Source organism: Peromyscus maniculatus, chromosome 4, assembly GCF_049852395.1.
Source record: "Peromyscus maniculatus bairdii isolate BWxNUB_F1_BW_parent chromosome 4, HU_Pman_BW_mat_3.1, whole genome shotgun sequence".
Lineage (NCBI taxonomy): Eukaryota > Metazoa > Chordata > Mammalia > Rodentia > Cricetidae > Peromyscus > Peromyscus maniculatus.
The window spans coordinates 108086777-108101567 of NC_134855.1; the positions used below are offsets into that span (position 1 = coordinate 108086777).

Below are 14791 nucleotides of genomic sequence, written 5' to 3' on the forward strand. Positions count from 1 at the left end.
GCACAACCAGAGGGGGTGGCCCAGGGCTGGGACTACGGGCAGGTCTTCAGGGGCACAACCAGAGAGGGTGGACCAGGGCTGGGACTACGGGCAGATCTTCAGGGGCACAACCAGAGGGGGTGGACCAGGGCTGGGACTACGGGCAGGTCTTCAGGGGCACAACCAGAGGGGGTGGACCAGGGCTGGGACTACGGGCAGGTCTTCAGGGGCACAACCAGAGCGGGTGGCCCAGGGCTGGGGTGGTAAAGGCAGCCTGGGAGACTTCTGTCTACCTACCTCTTCCTAGGAAGGGCAAGCTGGGCTGACTTAAGGCAGACAAAATCATTCATTTATTCATTCATTTACTCATTCACTCAAATACCACCCATCACAAGTCTCCCTCCCCATGCTAAGGCCTATCCTGGACCCTTGAAAAGGGGGAGCTTTGGATACCGTTTAGAGTTAAAAGTCAGTTCTGTGTGGAAATATAAGTAGCTTCAATCAGTGGTTCTCAAACAAGAGCATGTATCAGAGTCACAGGGGATCTCCTAAAATCACAGGTGGCCAAGTTCCTCCCTCTGAGAGTCTGACTTAAGCGGCTGTAGGGCCAGGCCTAGGAATCTGCATTTTAAGCATGTTCCCAAGTCATGCTGACACTGTTGGTCTGAGAGTCTGCTTTGAGAGCCCATCCATGTCTGAAGAAAACTGGTTCCAGTCCCCACTGCAGACCCTAAAACCCACAGATGCCCAAGTCCCTTCTCTAAGAGACAGATTTGTGTGGGGCCTGGATGCCTGTGTGTGTTTGGTTTCTCTCGAAGTCGCTTCTAATGCCAAAACAGTGGAAATGCTAAATAGTCACACTGCAATGTTCAAGGAATGACAAGGGAAAAAAAACGTATATCTATCCAATTCAGACACAAGGATACAGAACCTATAGACATAGGGCTGACTGTAGCTACAAGACCAGTCCCAGTGGGTGAAGAAAATGGGGGGAGGGGCGTGTATGGAATGGAGCAAAAGCAGCTCAGGAGAAGGTGAAAGGAACCACATATGGGACAATAGATAGTAGGTTCGGGTCCGCAGAGCTGGGCAAGACCTAAATGGGCAAGAGAGGGGTGGGCAGGAGGGGGGTGGGCAGGATGGGGAGCAGCCCAAGCAACTGAGAGTAGAAATCAAGGGAGCATAGAGTCTGCTAAAGGACTCTGCCTGAGTAGGCTCCAGATGCCACATGAGGCTGCCCAGGTAAGGACAGGCTGGGGGTCAAAAGCACTAAAGGCTCAGGGACTGGTCAGTGATAATACACTGGAAGTTGAGGGTCCATCTAAAGAGTTACCACCCTTAGCAACCACCTCTTCCTACCACGGGAGCCCAGCACTGTTAAACCTTCCATATTCTCAGAGATAATTTGAATGAAAAATCCTAGTTGTTAAATGCTATCAGCTGGTCCAAATGTCCATGACACACGTAGAGCAAAGGAGTGTGTCAGTAAAGTAGGTATGTGGCTCAAGGACCACCATGGGGAATCTTGGGAAGGTTGAGCTTCTGGTTCCAAGATGACCCTTTGAAGAAGGATTTTTAATGTCCCCAGGGGGAGTTGGTGCAAACTGATACAAACACAAGCCACAGATCAGGTGGGGCTGCGGGAGGGCCTAGAATATAGATAAGGCCCTGGCCTCTGAGTGCAGCTTTTCTGGGAGCAGTTTGAAGAGGACATCCTGAACATCTGCCTCTCCATCCTGGACCGAAGTCCTAGTCACCAGGAGGACCCAGCCACGGATGTGTCCCGCCGCCATGACCCAGTCTATGTTACCAGAATCATCAGTGCTATGGTAAGGAGGCCACTACCATCTTTACATGCCCTTCCTTCAAGGACACCCCAAACTAGTCCCGGCACCGAACTCTAAGAATTTTACCAAGTCACCTCTTGCTTTTCATACTGCTGCATAACCAGCCACACCCAAAGACTATGCTAACACACCCTGTGTTACAGTCAATTCTGTAGGTCAAGAATTTGGCAGGACACCATGGGACTGGCTTACCCCAGCTCCTGGATGCTTCTGCTGGGGGTTCCTGGATGGTTGTGGCTCCACCCCCAAGGTGGTTGGCTAGAGTCATCTATCTCAAGCCTTTAGCTCTGGTAGTTGGGGGCTCCTTGTTTCCTGCCTATGCCATGCCTGCTGGACTTCCCAACCCTCACTCAGGCCTCCAGGCTGGTGGGGACTGGAAACTGGGACTGGCCAGTGATCTCACTTCTGTGGTCAAAGCAGTCCCAGGACATTTCAGGCAAAGGTGTACGGGCCCAGGCCCCACTTCTCCAGGGAAGGAGTATTTACTTTAACTGATCATAAGCTGGAGGCCACATGCCACAAAAGGCCAGAAGAGAGCCTACTGTTTTTATTATTATTTTTATTTCTTTAATTAAAATATAATTATATCCCTTTCTGCCCTCCAGTCTCTCCATGTACCACTCCCCCTTTTCCCTCTCAAAAGCATGGCCACTTTTTATTCCATTGTTATTGGTGTGTGTGTGTGTGTGTGTGTGTGTGTGTGTGTGTGTGTGTGTGTGTGATGCTAAAATATATACTATTTAAATATATAAATACAATCTTCTTAGTCTGTTTAACGTTACTTGTGTATATATGATTTTAGGTTTGAGCACTTGGTACGGTATAACAAATTAGGGAGCTCCCCCCTGGGGTAGACCGTTTCTCCTGGTCTCATCGTATCATGGGTATAGCTTCCCTGACATTTCTAGGAGACACAATCTCACAGCAGCTTTCCTGGTACTCTGGGAGAGTCTATCATTAATAGCAGCCTCGACCCCATGTGGTTGTCAAGGTCATGGGATTCTAAAAGTAAAGCTGTATTTCTCAGGTGCCCTTGGTCCCCCAAGACCTCAGAGTGATGATGGAGGTCAGAGTCAACACCAATGAAGGATCCCAGGCTGCAAGTCACAGCAAGTCCTGAACTCAGGGATCACCCCTTTGCTAACCCAGTTAGGCAGGTCCCCTAATCCCTTGGAATTTCACTTTTCTTCTCTGGGGAAAAGGGACACAGCAGATACAGGAAGATAAAAGACCTTACACTGGACTTAAAACAAGTTAACTCTCTTGACGTAAAATCCTTAGGACCGTGCTTGACACAGAGCAGCGTCCAACAGGCACCAGACTGCTGCTGTGATCACAGTACCACTGGCAGCCCCAAAATTAACCAATATACAGATATTTGAAGCAGGAAATACTCCCAAATCATAGGTGGCTTTTGACAACAGACTATCCAAATTGAAGATAACTGAAAGTTTTTAGTGTAAAAATGGGCTTTATTTAGTTTTGTGTTCGGGGAGGTGTTTGAGATCAAATCCCAGGCCTCTTGCAGGCTAATCATGTGTTGTACATTCTAGACAGACAGACAGACAGACAGACAGACAGACAGACAGACACACACACACACACACACACACACACACACACACACACACACACACACACTGGTATTTTAAGAAAGCAGAGTGCCCTAACTTTCAGGGAACTTAAACCCGTTGGCGACCCCACTGACTTGGGACTCCAAGGGCAGATGATTTGACAAGGAAGGTGGAGATGGCGGCCCAGTGACTGACTCACACCCTCTCTGCCCAGGTGAACAGCAACAATGACCGGGGTGTGGTACAAGGCCAGTGGCAGGGCAAATATGGCGGCGGCACCAGCCCACTGAACTGGCGTGGCAGTGTGGCCATCCTGCAGAAGTGGTTCAAGGGCAGATACAAACCAGTCAAGTACGGCCAGTGCTGGGTCTTTGCTGGAGTCATGTGCACAGGTAGGGGAAGAAAAGCCTCCCAGCAGCACATACAGCCCTTGGTGTGCATGTGTTTGCATAGATTTGCATGTACCTCCATCGGTTTTCGTTAATGAAGAGGAGAGAGCAATCAGGTTAAAGAACAGAGAAAACAAACAGTCTGTCTCTTTGGCATTTGGTATTTTATTTAGCCTAAATCCTCCCTCTGCCTCGACCTCATTGGTTGTCATGGGTCAGCCCTGTGGTCCTCGGATCCCCTCAGAAAGGTAGGTACATGGCATTGCTGTGTAGATCCAGAACCTGCCTACCCACGTGAGGGTGACAGCAGCATCTCCAGCAAAGCCCTCTGAGAGACTCCAGAGGACTTGGTGGTTCTGAGACAGGAGAGCCACAGTGGAGAGACCAGGGACTGAGGCAAGAGAGGCGGAGCAGCGTGCGTGGAACTGGGCACCTCCCCCTGACGCGCTACTCCACAGTCCTCAGGTGCCTGGGGATCGCAACCAGGGTGGTGTCCAACTTCAACTCAGCCCATGACACTGATGGCAACCTGAGTGTGGACAAATATGTAGACTCTTTTGGACGGACCCTGGAGGACCTGACAGAAGACAGCATGTGGTAGGTCCTGGGCCACTGAGCATCGGGGTCAGGAGCGGCCCAGTCCAGTTCTTCTCTCCTCTCCTCATACAAACCTCTCTTCCTGATGTCGTCACCTCCCTCTGGCCCCCAGATGTTTACCGATGCATTTTTCAGTGAGAGTGGCCTCCCCAGAGGATTCCACTGCCGCCTTAACACCAGCCCAGTAAAGCAGGATCTGGTTTCCCTCGGCTGCTTGTCTGCCATGCAGCCTTGTGCAAGTAACACCATTGTTCCAATCTCATACTCTCACTGTGAGCTCAGGAAGCTGAGAATAGTCAAGACCTCCTCACCAGGGCCTACACAATGTCTGCACAGCCCACGCCCTACCCACCCTCCTGTTACTCACTCCCAAGATACTTGCACATCTCCTAGTCCTTGAGCACAATTTCCTGTCCCCTGCCCTTTGTCTACACTATTCCTCCTACCCAGAATGCTGTTCGCTTCAGCCTTTCTCTGGCTGATTCCTTTGAAGATAGGCCTCATCTTAGAGGTCATTTACCTAGAGTAGGTCTCCAGCAGCCGTTCTCTGGCACAAGCCCCTCGTTTTCTGCACAGTATTTATGACAGTGTTTGAGGGTCCCTGTCTTCCTGTCATCTTCATTAAAATAAAAACACACATGTGTGTACACAAGGATATACACACATATGCACATACTTACACACACTTGTACACAGAGACACACACGCACATAAATACACACAGACACATATACATATGTACATACATATGTACACGTAAGCACACAGAGACAAAACATACACCAACATGCAAGTAGGAAGATGTATAAACACATGAAAAACACAAAAATATGCAAACACACAGACATACAAATATACACCAACATACAAGCACTCATACACACAAGGTCAGAAAAACCCACAAACTTGCATGCATGCAGGTGCAGGGACACACAGCACACACAAACATAAAAGCCCTCATGCACACAAGGGCACAAACACACACAAATATGCAAGCTTGCAGACACACAAGCATAGAAGCACACACACATTTAAACATGCAAGATGCACACACGTAAACATACACTTATGCACACATGAACACGCACATCTACTTACATTAGCCAGGCAGGGTGAGCTGGGTGGGGGCAAGCTCTTTGGTCTTCCCTACAGCTGTATTTCTGGCATCTTGAAAGCAGGTTGTTGACATGTGTACACGCAGTCATGCACACAAAAATCATGTGAATGAGTGGGTCATGGGGAGCAGCCGCAGCACTGACTGGTCTGCAGTAGGGACTTCCCTTCTCTGGGCCTCTGTATGCACACAGCCACCTTGCCCGCATGTCTCTGGCAGGAATTTCCATGTCTGGAATGAAAGCTGGTTTGCGCGACAGGACCTGGGCCCCTCCTATGATGGCTGGCAGGTTTTGGACGCCACGCCCCAAGAAGAGAGCGAAGGTAGGGATTGTTGGGTGGGCCCGGACCCCCCTGGCAGCATGCTGCTCATCCTATTCCTCCTCCTGCCCAGGCACGTTCCAGTGCGGCCCTGCCTCAGTCACCGCCATCCGTGAGGGTGATGTGCACCTAGCCCACGATGGCCCCTTCGTCTTTGCTGAGGTCAACGCAGACTACATCACCTGGCTGTGGCATGAGGACAAGAGGCGGGAGCGCGTGTACTCAGACACGAAGAAGATCGGCAGGTGCATCAGTACCAAGGCAGTGGGCAGTGACTCTCGTGTGGACATCACAGGCCTCTACAAGTATCCAGAAGGTGAGCGCCATGGAGCAGACTTTATCAGCCTCCCCATGATGGTCTGTGGGCTGCAGAAGGCCCACGGAAAATCTGGAGCAGGATCCCCTCCAAATGTGAGGATGGCCGCAGTAGCTGCAGTTGGGCGCGGTCTATGCTGCTGGCACCTGCCTTCTCTGCCCACTGCACACCTCTTCTGGGCTAGCTTTCTCATATACAGCAAGAATAGTGCTGTTTCCTCCAACGCTTGCCATATGCCAAGGATTGCACAGGCATGCACGTGGGTTAACAGTTGTACCGAGTGATCGTGGAGACAGGAGCAGGTGGTAGCAATGGCACAGGTCGGAAACAGGGACTAGGCACAGCACAAAACGACAGTAGCTGTCACTGGAGTCTGTCACCTTCCAGTCCTCTGCCACAGCCCTAGTCCCTGGTTATGGAAGAACTTGCATTTGTTGGGGTACAAAAACAAGATGGGTGTTTTCCTCATCGCCACCTCCAACACTGTACTCTGACGATCTCCTTTTCCCATAGGGCAGCAGGTCCCTGGATGGGGTGGTAATCTGACCCATACGGCCAGTCACTTATGTTTGTTAAGACATGCTACCGAGTGATTAAGATCTGGTTCAAACTGGAATCAGAGTTTGTCCCTGCTGCTCTCTGAGTACAAACCAGAACAGGGATGCTAGCAGTCATAGGAGGGTGAGTCGTCTCTGCCGGGGCTGGTGTGCCCACCACAGCGTGCCCTCCAGGTATTGCCCAGACAATCTGAGGCACCCTAACACTGGTGAGACTGCGGGTAGGGTACTCCACGTTTACACCCCACACCTCACCTCAACTCTCTCGAGCATCCGTACCTCACGGGCACCAGCATTGCCTTAGTTCCCATCTCTGCCAGAAATCTCCACCCTTCTGCCCCCTTGTTGCATCGGGGTAGGCAGTGGGTGGGGAGAGCTGATCTGCCATCTGCAGAGACTTTCTGGAATTCAGAATGTGGAGTCTTGGGATGGCTTTTGGCCCGAGAAGAAATCAGCATCCCATTTCATGATGGCGATAATGAGTTTCTTTTCACCCAGTTGTCAGAGATGCTGAAAACCTGCATTTTTATGTGAAATTTCCTGACCTGATGTTTCAGCAACTGTTGTAAAGTATATTTAAACAGAGAAGCGGACATGGGCATTTGGCAAAGAGCTCCCTATGATCTTGGGCTTCCAGTGTGAGCCCTCAAGAGCCATGGGAATATATAGTGGCGACAAGTGGTGGGCTTGCCCAGAGCAACCGAGTCTGGACCTGGGTTGAGGGAGAGTGTGCTGCCTGTGTCTGATGTAAAGATACCCTGCAGGGTCCCGGAAGGAGAGGCAGGTGTACAACAAAGCTGTGAAGAAACTGCTCAGCATCGAAGCCTGGGGGAGGAGGAGGCGGATCCGCAGGGCCGGTGTGCGCGGTGTCTGGCGTGATGACCTCCTAGAACCGGCCACCAAACCCAGCATCACTGGCAAGTTCAAAATGTTGGAGCCACCGGTGCTTGGCCAGGACCTGAAGCTAGCTCTGTGCTTGACCAGCCTCACCTCCAGGGCCCAGCGGGTCCAAGTCAATCTAAGTGGTGCTACCATCCTCTATACCCGCAAGCCAGTGGCAGAGATCCTGCGTGAATCCCACACAGTGAAGCTGGGGCCACAAGAAGGTAAGATCAGGGTGGCCTAATGGGACCTGGCCAATACACCTCCTTTTCCAAGTTGACTGGGGGATGGGCAGCAGTGAGGGAGATTCCCAGATTGGTGTTCATCTCCAGGAAGGATAGCCCAAAGCTTTGATGTCAGTGCCTGTCTCTCGCCCCCACTTTACAGATAAGAAAATTGAAGGTCAGAGGAGGAAATCATGACCGTGTGGTTCACTTTACTGTAATGGCGACACAAGCCCACAGTCATCCGGTGGCAAACTGGCTTTAGGGGTGAGGTGACCTGTCACCTAGTCATCACAGCCGAAGTGATTATTTACAAGACCAAATAAGCACATGCTGGGAGCATGTCACAGCATACAGGACGTGCTCTGTGTCACTCTTCCAAAGCCCACACCCATCCTAGATACCAGCAATGGCTCCATCCTTCAGAGAAGTGGACCCACACCCAGAGTTCAAATTCACACCTGGCACATGTGGCAGCAGGACCCGAACCCGGGCAGCCAGGCTTGGAGGGACTCCCGACCCAGGGTAGAGAGGGGCTAGGGTTCCACGCCCGGAACACTGCCAGCACCAGCGCCTCAGCCTTTGGTCTCCAGGCTGTACAGGAGATGCCTCACGCCATGCCGGCGATGCTCCCTTGGTGGGGCATTAGCCTAAAAGCCACACTTGGCATTTCACTGTGAAATGGCGTGGCCCTAGGCCTTTAGAAAAGGTTTGAATGGTTTTTAACTGGCCTGTTGCTTTTCTTTCCGTCAGTCAGGGATGCTTTCCATGAGCCCTGAACACATCACGCGTTTCGCGTGATTTCCCAGATGGGTTCGGTTTGTTTGCTCCTCCGTCCTTTCCCACTTCATCTCTCCTTGTTCTGTCTCTCCCTCACTCTTCATACATGTCGTCCCTCTTTCTGTCTGCCTGGCTGTGTGTCGCCATTCTCTCCGTATGTATGTCTCCCATTTCTGTCTCTGTCCTTACGTATCTTTCCTGATTCTCTAAACACACGGGTGCGTTGTGTACGTCTGTGCGTATCATCTGTCTGTCTCACTTCTCTCACCCTGTCTGGTTCTAAGGATACAGCTGAACAGGGTTTGATCGCTGTCACCCCTCTGGCCAGTCCCTTGTAAATACACCTCGTGGGCTTACACAGGCTAAAAACCACGGAGGAGGTACCACACGCTTTCTAGCTCTTTTTGTCATTTCTTGTCACAAAATCCAAATCACAAAATAACACTTTGTAATGGAATAAATTAACATCTCCTGGCTTTTAGCGTTTTTTTTTTTTTTCATGTTCAAAATAATACATATTCATTAAAGAACTCAAAAGCAAATGAGAAAAATCGCCTCTCATCTCACCACCTACCTACAAACTGTTGACAGGTCTCCCTTCTAAACGCTCCCTGCCTGTTTGCCTTGTGAAAAGCACAGTTCTAATTAAATGTCGCCACGCTGTGCACTCTTCCTAGTATATCATAGCTCACTTTATAAGCTCTTCATAGGTATCCTTTTACTGAACTTATTTTTTTTTTAACAAAATCAAGGTATTTTTTTTCAAAGACCAGCTTTAGGTTTGGTTGCTTTTCAATACTGATTTTTTTTTTTTTTGGCTTTAATTTTCATTGATTTCCCCTAATTAGTGTCATTCTCTTTCTCTTTCTTTTGTGTTGTGCTCTCTTTGTGTATGATTCCTTTCTTCTTTCCTTTGTCTGGTGGTTGGTTGCTGCTCCACTGCACATTGAGTGTGGAGCTCTATGCTTTGAAGTCTCTTCACCCTGAGTAACACCCTTGCCCCCCTCCACATTTTCATTTTATTTTGAGACAGGGTCTCACCAGTTTGCCCAGGCTAGCCTTGACTCACCCTGTAGGCTCAGCAGGCTTTGAATTGTGGTCCTCCTACTTCAGTCTCCCAAGTAGCGATGATTGTAGACCCATGCCACCAGGCCCAGCTCTTATATTCCTCTTCTTCTGGTATATGTTGGCTTTAATTTTTCCATTTTCCTGTGGATACCTAGATTAATAATTTTCAATCTGCCATACACACACACACACACTAAAAATTTCCTTCTAATCACCATTTTTGACATTCCTCACAAAGTATTTTTATTTTCATTTTGTTTAAAATATTTAAATTTTTATCTTGTCATTTCTTCTTCGGCTCATATTCTTTCAGAAGTGTATTGAGCTAGGCACAGTGGAACAAATATCTAATCTAGTGGTCGGGAGGCTTACGCAGATAGAGCATGAGTTTAAGGCCAGCCTGACTTAAGTAGCAAAGCTCATCTTTTTTATTTAAAGTAGCATATCCCCTAATTCCCAGCATTGTGGATTTTCCAGTTCTCTTTGTTATTGTTTTCTATTAGATCCCCTGTTGTCTGAGGGCACACGCTGCATTATTTCTATTTTTTACACTTATTAAGATGTTATTTATGAATTTAGAATATAATCTGTCTTGGTGAATGTTCCATATGAGCTTGAGAAGAAAGGGTATCTGCTGTGCTGGGTGGATATTCAGTCACTGCTTATTACTTCCGGCTGGCTGAGGTGCTGTGGAGAATCACTACTTGAGGGAAAGAGACTCAGCGTTTCTTAACTGGGAATGGAGTTCATGACTGGGGATCTGTACTTCATGAGGGGCCAGATTTCCCAGGGTCTGAACTGGGACCAACATTCTGCCCAAGTGCATCACTGGCAGCATTCATTGGTTCTCCAAGATGGAACTTGGCATTCTAATGAGTTTCCAGTTGATTCTGATGATGCTGGTCCCAGGACCACTCTTGAAGAATCATGGTCTATGACCAGGAAAGAAGTAAATGATAAATATAAAGTATTTGGCCTAATTATCTAATGAACATATATTATCCACATCTTCATTATTTTTTATATTACTGTAAGTTGGGGATAATAGTTATAATATCTATGCATGAACTAAAAGGATTTTATTAGTTCATCCATGAAAATGCTTCCAGGTTCCCAGTACACCCTAGTTCTTTAATAAAAGTTTGTTTCCAAAATTATTATTTTTGTAGCAAGGATTCTTCTAGTAATAACCCAGTAAAGTAAGGGAGCCCAGCAAACAAGGAAGAATCTGTTTTGTGTGGTTCAGGGAATGATCTACTATAACATATTTTCTGTTCTAATGAGTGAATTTACTAAGTAATCGAGAGAGAGAGAGAGAGAGAGAGAGAGAGAGAGAGAGAGAGAGAGAGAGAGAGAGAGAGAGAGATTCAAATTGAACACTCAAAAAAACCCCAGCAAAGGAGCTGGAGAGACGACGCAGCCGTTAAGAGCATTGGCTGCTCTTCCAGAGGACCCGGGTTTGACTTCCAGCGCCCCGCTGGTGGCTCACAATGATCTGCAGCTCCAGTCCCAGGGGATCTGATGCCATCTGTCCTCCACCAGCATCACACATGCAAGTGGCGCAGGCCAAACCCCCTCACATATGAAATGAAACTTTAAAATAAAAAAAAGAGTTTGAAACATTCACCAGAAATCAACTGGGAAAGCCCCTTTAAGGCAGCCAGCTGGAATTCCCAATCAAGAGAGTCAGGACAGTAGTGTCCCCTCTGGTGAGGTGTCCAAGTGAAAGAACAAAGCTGAAGAGACCATGGCCAATGCTGGTGCTCACAAGATCCGACAGAAACTAACCGGGGAGGTTGAGGCTGACAAGTGAGTTCCCGATTGAGCTTTCTCTCCATGACTGAGTGTCCCCTGGCTGAACTTGTGGCGTCTCTTTCCCACTTCAGGCTCCTTCAGATTGTGTGATAAACAGTGGTAATGTCTGTTGGAAATGGTTTGCCTCCCAGCTCTTCTCAAGGACACAGTGTTTCACTCTTGGGGTATTTTGCTGTTCCCTCCCCATCCCTGTCACAGACTGAAGTAGAGCAGCCCATCCCCAGACCTTGGAAGACACTTTGAGACCAACATGTTTGTGTGTGAAATGGGGAAGGGGACAACCACACTTCTGAAGCCAGCTTCTCAGTGACTCTAAACAACAGGCGACAATTTACCAATAGAATGTGCCTTACAGCATCTAACACGGAGATCAACCTCCTGGCACATAGGAGCAGCAGGCTGTATGTAAAACTCTGAGCTAACGGGGACGTTTAAGGATCTTCCCTAAGTAAAAACCCAAATGCTTTGGGGGTCAGAAATAAAAGGAAAATAAGTGGCAGGACAATAGATTATTGCAGAGCCCGGGGCAAGCAAAAGAGGACTCACTGCATATGTGCACATGTACACACACACACACACACACACACACACACACACACACACACACACACACACACACACACGTAAGATAAATAGAGGTCAAAAAAATCCAAATAGAGCCAAGAGTTAGCTATGGCTTGTAGTGAGCTCCGCAAGAAGAGAATGCCTAGGCAAGGTGTGTGTGGCTGGGGAGAGGGAGACACACACAGAAGTGTGTCTGGACCATGGGAATTCAAGTCTGAGAGTACTGGCAGAGAATATGAGTGAAGCCTGGCCACAGCTGACTAACGCCAACCCTTCATGGCCAAGCAGTGTTTGGAAACATTACAAGGAAGTTGCCCCCATGAGTTTGAAAGTTGACGGCCATCGTTTTCTTCTCTGGACCTGATATCTAAAGAGCACCCAATATAAACAGTCAATATAAATTCCAGGTGGGACGGACAGATGGTGTATCAGACATTTCCATCTTGAATAATTATGAAGAGTTCATGCAGCTGTCTGGGCACTCTTGGAGCGACAGCCTGGTGTCCTGATACCCCCTGGCCTAGATTTGAACCCAGTTGTATGTGGATTCTTGCTGTGGGACTTTGGGTAAGAAAACACCCTCTCTGAGCCTTGGGTTCAGTTTCCTGTGTGCTCTGCCTTCCAGAGAAGAAGATCCCAGTCACAATATCTTACTCTCAGTACAAAGAAGATCTGACGGAGGACAAGAAGATTCTGTTGGCTGCCATGTGCCTTGTCAGTAAAGGAGAGAAGCTCCTGGTGGAGAAGGACATTACTCTGGAGGACTTCATCACCATCAAGGTGACTCCTGTCCACATGCCACCCTGTTTCTGACAGGGCTGGTGGAGGCTTTCCAACACTGGGGTCTGAGCCTCGGGCTCCAGCTTCACCTCTCAAGGGTGGAGAAGACTGTGGCGTTCTCACAGGGTGTGTGGAGACAGAGGTGGCTACGAGTAAAGCCACATTCTCTGGCCCAGCCTGAACCATGGGCTTCAGGGAAGTGGGAATGCAGAGGATGCTGGGTGACTCACGGATGCTGCCTCTCCAGGTGCTGGGCCCAGCAGTGGTAGGAGTGGCCGTTGCTGTGGAAGTGTTGGTGATCAACCCCCTCTCGGAGAGCGTGAAGGACTGTAAGCTGATGGTAGAGGGCAGTGGCCTTCTCCAAGGACAGCTCAGTATTGAGTAAGTGATGGACTGTCGATTGACAAGGACAGGGCTGGGCCAAGAACAGGTACTGAGGAGGTAGCAGGAGAGACTCTGGGTTTCGGGGACACACCTACTGCACACAGCATCAGCCTTTATTCATTTAACCATTACATCACTTGCCTAGCAGATCGATCATTCACACATATTACTCTTATTTTCATTCATTTACCCACTTGCTTAACACTCACTTTCTGTCTTGAATTTTTTTATTTACGTATGATTGTTGTGCTACATGCATGCCTGTGTGCCGTGTGAGCCTGGTCCCCACTGAGTCCTGAAGTAGGCACTGGGAGCCCATGGATCTGGAGTTACACTTGGTTATGAGCCACCATGTGGTCTTCTAGAAAGCAGCCAGTGCTCTCAGCCTCTGAGCCAACTCTCCAGCCCCATTTGCTGTCTTTTATTCATTCATTATCCACTCTTCCATTCATATTTTCGCTCATCAGTTATTCATTCACTCAGCTCAGTTTTGACTGGTTCATTCATTAGCCACCCACTGTTTACTTTGCTCTCTCACTTACCCACTCTTTCATTTATTCATTCATTTACTCTCTACTCAATACAGTCCTTGGTCACACTAATCTGTGCTCTGAGCCACATGGACGTTATTAGGAACACAAAGATGGCTGTTACCATGAGAAGAGTATGAGGGATGAATCCCCACATTCTAGGGGACCAGAGACAGCCCTTGAGAGAAGGTGGGGGGGTTAAGGAGAAGTTTTGGTGCCACTGGCATTTGGAGTGGTCCCTAAATGATAATGATAATGTGAGGCATTTTTCTGGCATAGAGAAGGAAGACAGGGTTCCCAGGCACAGGTCTCTGATGCAAAGGGAAGGTCTCCTTAAGGGGAGACTCTGGTTCTGGGCTCCTGGTGTGTTAGGAAAGGAAAAAGCAGCAAGGTAGAAGGAATGCTAGAGCCAAAAGCCAAGGAGAGAAGTGCAAGGCTTGCTCAGGGCCAGCACCAGAGAGGGAAGAACATGGCCGAAGGGAGAAATGTGAGTGATCCCGAGGATCTGGGGCAGAGCCAGGCAGGCTAGACTCAAGGAGAGAGGACTGACTGTCTGCCTTTCCCCCCCCACACACACTCTTGCCTCCAGGGTGCCCACCTTGCAGCCTCAGGAGAGGGCCTTGATCCAATTCAACATCACCCCCTCCAAGAGTGGCCCAAGGCAGCTGCAGGTAGACCTCGTCAGCTCACAGTTCCCGGACATCAAGGGCTTTGTGATCATCCACGTGGCCACAGCCAAGTGAGGGGCCTCGAGTGACTTGGGGAGGACTCTGTCCATCTGCTTGTTTCTCCCACATAAGAGCCAGGAGTCCGGGTTAGCCCTGCTTCTGTCTTTGGCCCCCTTCATGAGTTTAGGCAAGGTCCTTCCCAGGGCACTGATGTGCTGCACTCGGTAATCCTTCTCTTCAGGACAAGAGGTAATGTCAGAGCTGAGGGATTCTCCAGCTCTCGTCACCTTTCTGCTGGAGGAATGGTGTGGCCCAGCCTCCCGAGAGCCCCGGCCGAGTTAGATCTGACTGCTCAGCCCAGGCAGCTCGCTGTTCCTTGCTTTTCTCTCGATTCTTCAAATGT

At 49.1% G+C, this 14791-nt stretch overlaps 1 protein-coding gene across 1 annotated transcript in view; it reads left to right on the top strand.

The window, feature by feature from the left end:
* Nucleotides 1–14463, top strand: part of Tgm6 (transglutaminase 6) — a 30269-nt gene extending 15806 nt beyond the window's left edge. The window contains exons 5-13 of the mRNA XM_076568421.1: nt 1680–1808; nt 3615–3792; nt 4248–4386; nt 5720–5823; nt 5894–6136; nt 7458–7799; nt 12652–12806; nt 13054–13187; nt 14310–14463. Coding sequence (XP_076424536.1) covers nt 1680–1808; nt 3615–3792; nt 4248–4386; nt 5720–5823; nt 5894–6136; nt 7458–7799; nt 12652–12806; nt 13054–13187; nt 14310–14463 — 1578 coding nt within the window. The remainder of the gene's footprint in view (nt 1–1679; nt 1809–3614; nt 3793–4247; nt 4387–5719; nt 5824–5893; nt 6137–7457; nt 7800–12651; nt 12807–13053; nt 13188–14309) is intronic.
* Nucleotides 14464–14791: the final 328 nt, after the last annotated feature.